We start from the raw sequence: 12421 nt of genomic DNA on the forward strand, positions 1-12421 counted from the left end.
CCTGATTACAGCTGTTGGAGTCAGGCCTGTAAATATTTATGCAACTTGAATTTTGGGGGCCCTGGCTGGGTTTTCTCCCTGTAGTGTTGTAGGTTATGTAAAACACTTGAACCTCCTTGTTCAGGCTGATCTGTACACACTCGGCTGTTACTCAGAGACTGTGTTCACTTACTTTTCATAACTATGACAGAGGCATGTAGTAACAGTTTATGGCCGTGTGGTGTCTGCCTGCATTTCAGGCGTTGTGTAACATGCAGGGAACGTGATTGGACACGGTACAGTTATACAATGTAGGGAGCCCAACCAGATTATAAAAATCCTCCTCCGGTATGTCTGCATCCTTTCAGCTGCAGCTTGCAACTCGAACTGTGGCACTGAGCATAGGCTGGGAGAAACACAGTGGAGGAGTTGGCTGAGGTGGTCTCTAGAAGTTGGTACAAGTTTCTGAGGTAAGAGCTCTGAATTCAGATGTTCATGTGGGTGATTACAACTGCTTTAGTGTGGGCATTATTAAGAAAACTTAAACTGACAAACTCAGGTTTTTAATAACTGAGTTCCAGTATCTTAAAGACACGAGGACTTAATTTTTCATGTAAAAATTATCACTGCAAAGAGAGACTTAAAAGTATTTACTCTCTTTACTGTTCACCTGTAAACTTTGGCTACCTTTTCATTTTTAAAATGGGGAAGATTTTATATAAGGTTTATGTAGTAAAAAAGAGATTTTAAGAATGCTTGACCCCAAAAGTACATCGTCTTGGTTAGTTTTTGAAAGTTTCTTGAATTCCAAAGCTTTTATTAAGTTATGTTAAATGGAAGTTAAATACTTATTTTAGGACAAGCCTGATAGATAACTCAGTATAAACTTTTTCAAGCATGTAATCAGTTACTGGTTTTATATTGCTTACTGGACTAAAGTTGTTCTCTTTCAGCAAGGAGCGAGTATCTGTTTCAAAAGTAGACATAGGAATGCCTAAGCCTTTGGAACGGAGCTTCGTATTCAGAGTTGAAAAAGTTGGCACATTACCCTGATTTGCTTAATAAATGGAATTTTTCCTAGATGAGTCTCTAACTTCACCTTCGTTTTAATGTGATTAAGGTCTTGGAAAACAAGTAGCTTTCATCAAAGTGCCAAGGAGAAGTACAAAGAAGGCTGAGAAAAGAACCAGTGTGTGCTCAGGTTGCTTTCTGAGTGCTGGGAAGGAGCTTAATGAACTGTGTATTAACATCCGTAATAACGTGGAGGTATCTGAATTCTTAGATTATTAATGCTTCACAGGGAGACTCTAAGAACTGCATACTATTATAAATCAAGTTAATATGTACCATAAACAGCGAGAGGTGTACTGTGCCCAAGTAAGACTATATAGTAGTGATGTGTGTTATAAAGAACAGTGATACACTATTTCATTTTTATTTACCATGAGCATCATTGCTATCTAGAGAACACTTCAGGTGTCATTTGATATCAGTCACTTGATGTCAAGCTGTAAAATTGTTATCTCCTAGATTTTGCTTGCACTTTGAAATGTAATCTTATGGCGGCTTCTGTGTACTTTCTTGGTCTTCCATTAGGAGTCTGTTGATGCAGACCACTGCCTACCTGTTGATGGGATCTCCTATGGAGGGCGGTGCACACGCTGCACAGAAATCTGGCCAAACTGTTCCCTACTGGAGCGTTAAGTAGTGAGAGTAATGGGGTGAAAGATGAGTGAGGAATAGCTTGACCAATAATGGCTTTGACCAAATGCACCTTCAGGTTGACCTGGACTTGCTGGAAATACTCATATTTCAGACATTTTTGTTCAGAATCACAGCCTTAGCAAGCTCTTTTTTAATAATTTGAGTAACCAAACATGTAGTTTTTGAAAGCTGTGAGATCCTTTGTTAAACGTCTCATTCAGTTGGATTTAAAGTCCTCTTCTCAACAAGCTCATTCACACAGGAAGTTAATGAGATTTAGCTAATGTGCTTTAAATCAACGGAAGGTTTGAGCTCGGCATAACTTTCCCGTGCGTCTTTGTGTAGACATGCCCTAATAACGTTGGTCAGTTGTTAAGACATCCTAGTCTGGATGGCAGTCAAAATACCAACTACTTAAAAATTCATTAGTGCCTACAAAGAAAGAATATGTTTGCGCTTTGAAGACTTGCTTTGAAGTGAAGCGAGAAACTAACTCAAGACCGAAACTTCTTAAAGTGCCCATCAATTTGGTTTTTATAACCTAAATATTAAAAAGTTTGGCATATTTAAAATAGCAGTACATTGCTCCTAATGCTGGTGAAGGGAAATGATGTCTTTTTGTGTGGTGTGTGTTAGGAATTTGAAGTATATTTTTATTTTTTTTTAAGTGTAGATGTGGTTTGCTCCTGAGTGGAGGGGGAAAATCTTCTCTGTAGTATTTAAGGACGTGGTAGCGTTTCAGTGTGATTTCATTTCATGGGAAGGAACTCTGGGTGCAAGAGGTGCCTGCTAAAGACAAATCACAAGTATTTTTCGGATGAAAGAGGCTCAGTCTCAAAATAGCCCGAGGAAAAGCTCTACTTAAGACTAAAGCGGGAGGATGGTTTTTACATGTAGCAACAGAAGATTAAGCACGGGAGCTGTACAGCTTTTTTCACATCTGTAAGATGGTCAAAATCCCCTGGAAGGTTGAAAAAAAGCCCTTCGGGCACACCTACATATCTGGAACAGTTTGTGGGGTAGAGGACCTCGGGTCCATATCCAGGTACGGATCTGGAGATGTAATCCTCGTGGCCAGCACTGTGAAGCAACTGAACTTGTGGTTGCAGGGCTGCAGACAGTGCTTTGATTGCATCATGTTAAATACTTGCTGGGCTTTATTACCCGCGCTGATGAGATACTCGTTGATGAATTCTTTGAAACGGGGAGGACCTTTTGCTTGGTAGGAAAACGTCAAGTTACTTTTTGGACAGCTGTAAGTAGCAGAGTTGCTACTCTTTTGATTGCTTGTGATTTGGTCATTAATAATTTAAAACTCCTCGATTTTTAACAATTTCTCAGAAACGTGTTTCTCAGGCTTACTGTATTTATGTTAAATAGCAGATGTGAATCTGTCCTAGCTATGGCAGGCTGGAGAGTAAATGGGGGAAGCTTGTTCTGGGGTTCTGGTATTAAAAAATCGCATAAGTCAAGACTTGTAGAAGTGAGGACATGTATAAATACAAACCACAGTACCTGTAGCTGCCATCTGATGCACAGAAGACAAGGTGTGTCTAATACCAGGAAGGGAAGTCTTTGGTTTTAATATTGTAATGGCAGAAAATCAGTACAGAAATTGTGTGTGATGGGCGTAACTAGAGCCAGTAGCAATCTGGAGAAAGCTGCTGTTCCAAAATCAACCGGGAATTGCCTTGCTTTTGTGTTGAACTGTGTGTCTGGCCAGGGGTAGCTGTACCCTGTAAGTAAACTTGTCTAATTGGAGCCTTCACAAAATTCCTTAATTGTCTTCATTGCCGGTCTTGAAAGCACAGAAGCACTCCTGTTTCCCTAATCAGTTTGGTACAGTGTTTCGGTGAAGGAGTTTCTTTCAAAACTTCCCTGATCTCTTGGCACCCATCCTGCCTCCTTCTGCAGCCATCTGCATCTCCCTGGATACTCTCGTGCCGATCCAAACCGAGTGTCTGCCAGTCCCCCTTCTCCGTGTCTCTTGGCGAACATCGGCTGGCAATCGAACTGTAAGCAGCTCTGTCCTGCAGCGTGCACTTTCTCAGTAATAAGCCCCAAGTGCTGCAGAGTAGTATTAGCTGCTTGGCCTAAATGCACTTTTTTAAACTAAACAAACATATATGTGGTGCATTTGTTACTGGCTTAAATTCTTCCTAGCTGACTGATGCTGCAGGAGTTGAGAATTTACCTTTAGTGGCAGTCTACAGCGAGCCCTTTCCAGAGACAGCTCTGCAGGGCTCACAGTATCGGCTACGGAGTGGGTGAAGTGGATTTCAGACCTGGTTTTATCTTCTTCTCAGATGTGGTACATTTTAACAATAAAATGTCCTGACATGCAGGGAGTCCAAGTCCCTTTTTTCACATCCCTGTCATGTGTCCGTTGCCAAAAATACAATCTCAGGGCATAGAGAATGCCTTGATTTGTATTTAAACACATCATGTGCCTGAGTTTCAGAGATGCCAAACACTTGAAACTGCCATTGGAGGTGGTGGAACTCCAGACATACTGCTGCAGTTCGGGTTATTTGCCTCAAGTGGCAAATAACCTGAATTTACCTAAAATTGAGGTGAAGTTAACCTCGGTCGACATAAGGTTGGACAGCTTCTGGCTGAGCGTCACCTCTGCTTGCAGGAGAAAGTTTTTGTTACTCGCATGAGTCTGACAGCTAATTACAAATAATAAATTGAAGATTGTAATTAAGCTGTCACCTTAATTTGATTCTAATCTCCTTAGTGTACGCAACGGACTGAGCTGCCTGGGCTCTTCAGCCATCTGTAAAAGCCGAAAAGGTCGTGGGCTGGAGCTGACACGGGCCCTTCCTCGGGGCGCTGCGCCATGTGCTTACCAGGTGGCATTACCTACACTAGTGCTCCTGGGAGCTTTTCCCTCCGTACGCTCTGAAGAATGTGCTGTTTCATCGCCAGCTTGTTTTATAACCACGCCCGCTGTGCTTCCTTTGCGAATATTTCCCCTGCGCAGCAGTGTAAGGCCACTGAATGTAGGTCAGTTCCTGATTTTTCCACGGTAGAGATGGAGAGAGCCACAGCTGTTGACTAACTAGTTAATTCTGTTCTAAGAGATAGGAGGGAACACGCTTAACCTGGCAGAGTATCTGGGATTCTCCTCTTAACTCTCTCACCAGCTGGTTTACTTGTGCCCTAGACCTCCTCTAGCAGAATCTAGTGTTTGAGGGAAAGCAGCACAACGAACCCCGACTGTAAGATAGCCAGTTACCATTTGTCTTTGCAGACAGCTCTGCCACTTTACAGAGCAGCAAAACGTTAGTGATTGTCCAGCAGCTCCTGGTTGTGGCTGTGATTTTAGGAGACCCTGGTACCAGTGCTGAAATGCTGCAGCCCCGTCATGCAAAGCGCTCCGTCAGGCCCCTGAAGCTGTGTTCAAACTTTGTGCCCAGTGCTCCCGTTTATCCGCTCCGCTTGATGCTGGGTCAGCAGTCTCTGTCCTCAAAGCAGCTGCACAAATCAATACGGAAAGTCTAAAGTATTTTGGCTAACATCTTTGTATGGTGGGCCTGGCTCAGGTGGTAGAAATTGGAGATCCAGGTGGAATTTTGAAAGACACTCATGTATTTAGAAAATTTTTGTTTTGAGTTTGTCAAATAAGGAAATGCATAGAGCTGCTTCCTTCCTAAAGCTTGGGGGGGGGGCGGGGGGGAAGCATCATTCTTACACTTCAGAAAAACAGTAATTTTGAGAGTTGAAAGTCATCGTGACAATCATAGGGGAACCTAAAGTCCAGACTAAGCTTTCCAAAGGGTTAACCTCTAAGTCTGCTTTTAGAAATGTGGGGTGAGGAGATTTACAGTATGGACAGCACCTGAGGTAGAGGTAAATGCCATCACAGCAAATACGATTTTTTTTTTACTGTTAAATTTGTCATTTGTAGTTGTTACTGGGTGTTCTCAGACTAATATGAAAAAGTAGGGAACTTTTTTAGTGTAGTTCAGCCAAAAACTATATAAAATGCTGCTTCTAAAGAAAACAATGCATGCAAGGGAGAAGACATACACAATTGCCTAATGCTTTAGTGGGGTTCATGGTCCATTTTTCCTTTCCATGCTAATAAGCATTTTGTGTATATATATATTCCATCCTGCCCAAGTTAACTCTTGAATCTAATAAGAGATGAGTTTTCATATTTGTTTTTTTTGCAGTTTGGCACCTTGTGAAATAGAAGCTTTTCATGCAGCCTGATGGTCTATGGGCAGATTTCTCTATAGGAAAGCCTTTGTTGTATACTTCAGTGGATGTTTTTATTTGTGATAGAGGTTCCTGAGTAATGACTTGAAGCCAGAAGCTGCGGGAAGAAAAAGAAAAATACATTTAATTACAGTCTTGGATTGTACATCGCCATCTCTGATGGTTTTATCTTTTTTTCTTCCAGTGAACTTTGAAATGCATTATGACTCGTTCAAACAAAGTGAGGGCTCCCTTGGTAAAATAGAAATCATTGTATAAAAATGCAGAGTGTAATAACTATGATGTTTTATCAAACCAGGCACTTCTGTAGCTTTGTGTCTTGTCCCGCTGGTACCAAGCCTGGAAGAAGATTTTTGTGTTGGAGAGAAGACAAGCGTGTCGAAAAGGCAGAGTGGCCTTTCTGCAGCTAGGAGGGTTTTCCTCTTGTGAACTTGCACCTGGACTCTCCCCTGCAGTAGGCTACTTGTCTTAGATACTAATCTTATCTGAAGCATTGTAAACCCATGTCAGCTTTTGGCCTTCCTGCGTTAATCATGTATGAGCACTGAAGATAATTTGGTACAGAAGAGATGAATGTTAATCAGTATCCTGGTGGAAATTTCACTTCTGGCCTTTCCATTTGATCCAGGGCGGTAGATAATTCAGTGTACTGTGTGTACCTAGCTGGTGTTGAATGAGTTCTATCTCTTTTTACGTGACATTTCAGCTTCTGATCAGTTGAATTTGTTATGGAGGGCTATAAAATGGCTGAGTCATCTTGTTTAGCTGTGCTCAGTTGGTAGGATAAGAGGTTTGATAAGGCAGAGTGATATCTTCCAGATAACCTGATCTCCTGCTGCCTCAAGATTTCTGTTTGAATTTGACATTTCTGATTGCAGTATAAAAGTATTCTGAAACTCTCATCTGGGCCATTAAGTGCAAGTTTAATTGTTGAGCGGAAGGAAGAAGAGTTTGGAAATTTGTTCTCGTGTTGCATGGACGCACATGTGTGTAGTGTTTGTGTGCGTGTGTATGCATGTACACACACATACACACACACACACACACGGTCCCTCTCTAGGAGAAGCAGCAGATGGGGCTGTTTTTACTGTTAATTTGGAATCGCTTGTTTGTCAGCATCTCGGAACCCTCGTGCAAACACTGCCGTTCTCACTGTTGTGTTTCAGTTCTCAAGGATTCATCCAAGGCGCAGCCTGTTTGCGTGCTTTCCAGTTCTCAAGAACAATTCCTGAGGAATGATTGTATCTTCTTTGAGAAGATAGCAGCCTTACTGTTTTGCCTTGTGAAGTAAAAGAGGATTATATGGTCTTTTCTTTTGCATCAGTGGAGGTGCTAGTAAATGCTAACTAAGAAGCTTACGGTGCCAGAATACCTTAAACCAGATCTCCTGAATGGCAGGTTTCCTGCTGGTCTGACTCTTAGACTGGTGTTTTATTGGCATGGCTGCATTTGTTAGGGAGGTGTCATTCTGCCCTTCCCCTTTTCCTTTCCAATCTGAGTTGATTAAGCTGCCAGACTAAACTACGCCTGTCTCCATCAGTGATTTTCTTGGAGAATAAAATATGCCTACATTGACAGAAAAAGGCAAATTCTTTTCTTTCTTTGTTGTGTGCTTGAAAAAACCCCCTTGTGCCTCAGCAGTAAAAGCAAACAAAACCACCCGGACACCCCCACTGCCCCCAAACCTTTAACTAGTACCTACCTAGCATCTCCTCTCTAGCCTGTTCACGTCACCTCTCAGACCTGCATAGGCAGCTTCGAGAGGAACATTTCTGTAGAGATGTGGGGAGGCATCGCCAGTTACCTGTGCACAAAGCAGACAAACCAATTTAAAGTTTTTGTTCATGTCTGGAGATTAGCACTTCTGAAGGGGAAGTCTGTGGTTTAAATAGGGGTGCTTCAAGGGTATTTCAGTGCCCAAGATATATTTCTTATGTATGTATATTTTCTCTCTTTAAAAGTTTCATTGCTTTGAAAGATTAGTATCTCTTTCACCTCAAGTAACCAGAATTTTCTAGCAAATGGGCAATTAACAGCTATTAAAAGGTTCTAAAATATTAGTACTTGGTAATTTTTCAAACAGTCCTAAATTGCCCCTAGCAGAAGGGGCCTTTGCTAAGTTTCATTATTTTTGCAATTACAGTAGACATTCAAGCTGCTGATATTTTCCTGAGCAGCATTTTGGAAGGGAGGTTGAGAAAAAACCCAAACCCTGCTTTTTTGCTTTTATATATATATCTAAAAACCACTGTGTTTTTTGAATGTCCGTTAGCTGTGTTTCCCCCTCTAGCAATTAAGGTGAAAATATCATTAACTTGCTTTTGAAGTAATGGCAGTGTGCAGTGGGTTTTACTGCTTGAATGTATTCCTGGCTTTGCAGCAAACTTCACTTGATAGGGTAGGGTTTTGAAAAGGCCATTTTTCAGGTTCTGTCGTGTACTTTCATCTGTAGCTTAGCTTGTTTCATCCGCAGCTGTCTGCAGCTGCACTTTCATTTTTGAAGCTCAGTAACCACAAGTTGCAAAACTTGGGTCTGCTGTGGAATTTTCTGTGCTGTCCTGTGGGACGTTTAGGTTTAAATCTGTAAATTCATGTTCGTTAGTCTTGGTAATGGTAAAAGCAGGATGACCGTGGACTGGCAGGTCTAATTTAAGGAGGAAACGTGGGAAAACTATACTGTAGTGACCCGTGTGGGAAAACAAAAGAGAACTGGTAAGCTCTGTGATTGTTCCTGTGCCAAAATAGTAGTGATGCTAATTAAAATTTGCACAGTTTTATCCTGAAGCTGTTGCTTCAGCATCATCAGGCAGATTACTTGGAACGTCCCTTGCGCTGCTGGGGTGATTCCAGGTGAGCGTGTTCAGCAGAAAGGGCTCGCTCTGTCTGTCTGAAATAGGCTCACAGAAAGCCAGGTGTGCTTCACTGTCCATCGAGTCTAAGCTTCCTGAAGGCTTTTTATTGAAAAATAAGTCGTTTGAAAAGGAAGGATTTAGTTATACGGAGGTGAACTTGTGGGCATGTCCACAAACTTGCACCCTTTGAAGAAGCACAGGTGTTGTTTGCAGTGGGTGTTCAGTAGCAAGCTGTTCTACGGCGCTGTGTAGCTGAAGGACGGGCCTACTTTGTTCCGAAAAAATCCCACGGAAATGGCTCTGAAATTGAAACACAAGGCTTCAGTATGCTACTGATGATAACTGAAGACCACAAGAGAAGAATCACAGGATTCCCATTTGAAAGAATTTTAAATGCAGTCAGATTTATCTTTAAATGGTAATCTGCTAATTATCAAATCAAAAAGGAATAATAAAGAGTTGGTGAATCACGAGCGTGAAAGGGAACCAAGGCTGCAGGGCATGTGTGTTTGTACATATATCTTAGAGTAATCAAGAAAAAAATTAATTTCTCCCTTCAATTCTAGGTGCCCTTGATGCTAACAATACTTAAAAAAGCAACCCTGATGTTCCGGCTGGATTACTGAGCACTTTGGTGATTCCTGGAGGTGCTGCTGTTTAAATAAGAAACTGTCCTTAGTACTTGGCCTGTCATCCCAGAAGCATCCTCCTGGGAACTGTATGCAAGTCCTTGACATTCTGGAAACGATGGGGATTGGTAAGAACACCACTTCGAAATCAGTGGAGGCAGGAGGCTCAACAGAAGGCAAATACGAGGATGAATCTAAACATCCCACCTTTTTCACCCTGCCTGTAAGTAACACGTTCCGGTACCACGTAGTCGAGCTCAGCCTGAATCAGTTAGCAATGCTTTCTTCTAACCACGTAGTGCAAAGCCTTTCTTTCCACAAGTAGTTAGTGAAACTTTTTGCCACTTGTTCCTGTTTATATATAAACATGGCCAGTTACGTTGTCTGCAGTTACTTCATGTGTGCACTCCAGAGCAGTGCTGTTCGTATGCAATACCCCAGGCAGTTCATAATTAGAACAGTTCCTAATTACTACTGCAGAATGCACCAGCCCCTAGTATGTCCTGAGTTGTTTGACTAAGAGTAGCAAGCGACAGCAGGGAAACGTTTGCTTGTCTTTCACTTATTCAGATTTTCAGTTGTATCATGCTTTTCCACATCTGCCTCTTGAGAACTCTTCCAGTCAGTCTGCTGCTGGTTTCCCCCCACCCTCAGCTGACACTGTCCAGGCTTTGAGGAGCTGTATGTACTGTCTTTGAAGTTTCTGTATATTCCTCGACATGCTGTTACAGAAAGGATTGCCACGCTTGTAATGTTTTCTGACAGAATGTCAAAGGCAGATGTCAAATATCAAGGGAGAAAACTGAGTGACATGAGGTGTGATGGTGGAGAAGATATTTATTTTAAGATCTTGTGTTTCTTTTTTTTGGTTTTTTTTTTAAGGTCGTGATAAATGGTGGAGCAACCTCCAGCGGTGATCAGGACACAGAAGACACAGAGTTGATGGCCATCTATACTACAGAAAATGGCATAGCAGAAAAGGTAAGTAGTGGTTTCCTTCTAGGTGAGAATTCATTCTTGCTTTTTCAGTTCTATTATTTGTCCTCGCTAGTTTTACTTGGCTGACAGATTTTCCTTCTCTAATCAAACACGCTGACTTGCAGGTTCGGATCAGGCTTGGGGGAGTTCTGTCCTCATGACCCTTCTGGTCACACAGTTGGTTGCAGAACGTGGGGAGTGACTCAGCAAGTGTTAGAAGCAGTTAATGCACTTTGACCTGGCACCAAAATTCATAATATGCAATTTTTTGATTTCTTCATTGCCACTGGCCTTTTGCATAGTTTCCCTGATGTCTTTCTGGTTTTTAGTTCTTAACTTTTTCTGCATTTAGTCAAGTAAACTGGTGATGTTGAACACCTTCAAAGGTGGGATCTTTCCCACTCATTTTCCCAATTTCTTCCAAGCTCCAACCTCATAACTTAATTTTTCTAGCCCTTTTTCCAAGTAGGGATCTGCTTATTATTACTGACAGCTTTATGAATGAATTTCAGGTCATTCATAAAAGCCCTTGATCATTTTTCCTTAGGAGGATGATGATGATTGTATCTTAGCTATTCAGGAAGATCCAGCAGAGGCCCCAAAGGAGAGACCAGTTTGGTTCTGATTTTTCCAGCTTTTTTTCCTTAATTCCATCGTTCCCCAAGCCTGATAAATAATAATCTTGCAGGCAGAGACGGCGTGAAGAGGATTACAGTAAATCTGAACAGCACTTTTTTTCTGAAATGTTTATATCTTATTGACTTTGTGGTTAAGCCTTATCTCGGAAAAGCCTCAATTTGAACAAATTTTTCCAATGTCCTAACTGAAATGAGAACAAAACTCTTGGTTCCAAGCAAGAGCATCACGATGCTCGTTTCTCTGAGGCTGTAACTTCTGTTGGGGCAAGGGTGGTATCAAAGCGTTTTCTAACTCAGACATCAACATTCTCTTCTGAATTTCAGATTTAAAATACCCTAAACAGGTTATTCTGACAGAGGTCTTTTACATTTAAAACAAACGTTCTGAATGCTGCGATGTGCCTTCATATGATCTGCCCCTTACAGATAGTCTGCCTGTAGGTCTCAAATACATCTCTACTACCATCTTGATCGTGCTGATATTTTAATGGACAAATTTTGGCAACTGTTGACATGCAGATGTCTATGATGGCTGATGTTTCACAGCATGTTTGGACTAGTGTAGAGAGAGACAATCTGATAAAAGCCTTGAGCAAAAGGTGTTGGGATGAAATTGTGCAACTAAGATAAGCGATCTCTAGACATTAAAGCATCTCTTCTTGGCCTGTTTTTACCAAAGATATATTTTTCTCCCTTCCACTTGGTCCATGTGATCAGAACTGTAAATGATGGATGTTAATGCACCTTAAAGAAACCATAAGCTTTTAATCAACCAGATCTGCTTGAGTTAAAGCTTGGCTGTGGCTTACACTGAATGAACAGTGAAAGGAGGGGCTGTAGCAGTTAACAGCCCCTTGTATTAAGATCTCATTTGAGGCTAGTATTTCTGGTGATCTGGGCAAACCTCCTGCTTTTCATTTGAAATAAGTGTATGCACGAAGCATGTTTGTTCTTAGCTTTCCATTCCTTTTTGAGAGATCGTGAACCAAAACAGCGAATGAAAGACCTTGAATAAAAAAACCTTTAACCAAAAGGTCTGAAATGTACTTGGCTGCTGGAGGATGCCCAGTGCTTACGTTGTCTCACAATATTTGGTAGCTGAAATAAGCTATTAGCCCAGATGAGAAAGAACTGTATTCCTGTATCCCTATACAATAAGCAATACTGTGTTACTTACTGCTTAATAGAATTAATTTGAAGATGTTGTTGCTCTTTATTTAAGGTATTTCTCTAAAGGACTTATTCCCCAATCAGTTTCTTCTTGGTCCTTCCTGCCAGAAGTTTGTAACAGAGCCTTCATCTTGCACTGTTGTTGGTGTTTGCTTCTTTGGATTTTGGGGTGGGTTTCTTGGTTTGGGTTCTCCCCACACACGCACACATATTTTTGCTCCTCCTTTATCTCTCTCATTTCCCC

General features: G+C 41.5%; 1 protein-coding gene across 1 annotated transcript in view; it reads left to right on the forward strand.

Annotated features, from left to right (window-relative positions):
• Window positions 1–355: 355 nt before the first annotated feature.
• SLC23A2 (solute carrier family 23 member 2) overlaps window positions 356–12421 on the forward strand; it is a 37383-nt gene continuing 25317 nt past the window's right edge. Inside the window, exons 1-3 of the mRNA XM_026863160.1 lie at window positions 356–449; window positions 9329–9614; window positions 10274–10372. Of these exons, the coding sequence (XP_026718961.1) occupies window positions 9483–9614; window positions 10274–10372 (231 nt within the window). The 5' untranslated portion in view covers window positions 356–449; window positions 9329–9482. The remainder of the gene's footprint in view (window positions 450–9328; window positions 9615–10273; window positions 10373–12421) is intronic.

The sequence above is a fragment of the Athene cunicularia genome (assembly GCF_003259725.1).
Source record: "Athene cunicularia isolate RWA chromosome 22 unlocalized genomic scaffold, athCun1 chr22_part1, whole genome shotgun sequence".
Classification (NCBI taxonomy): Eukaryota; Metazoa; Chordata; class Aves; order Strigiformes; family Strigidae; genus Athene; species Athene cunicularia.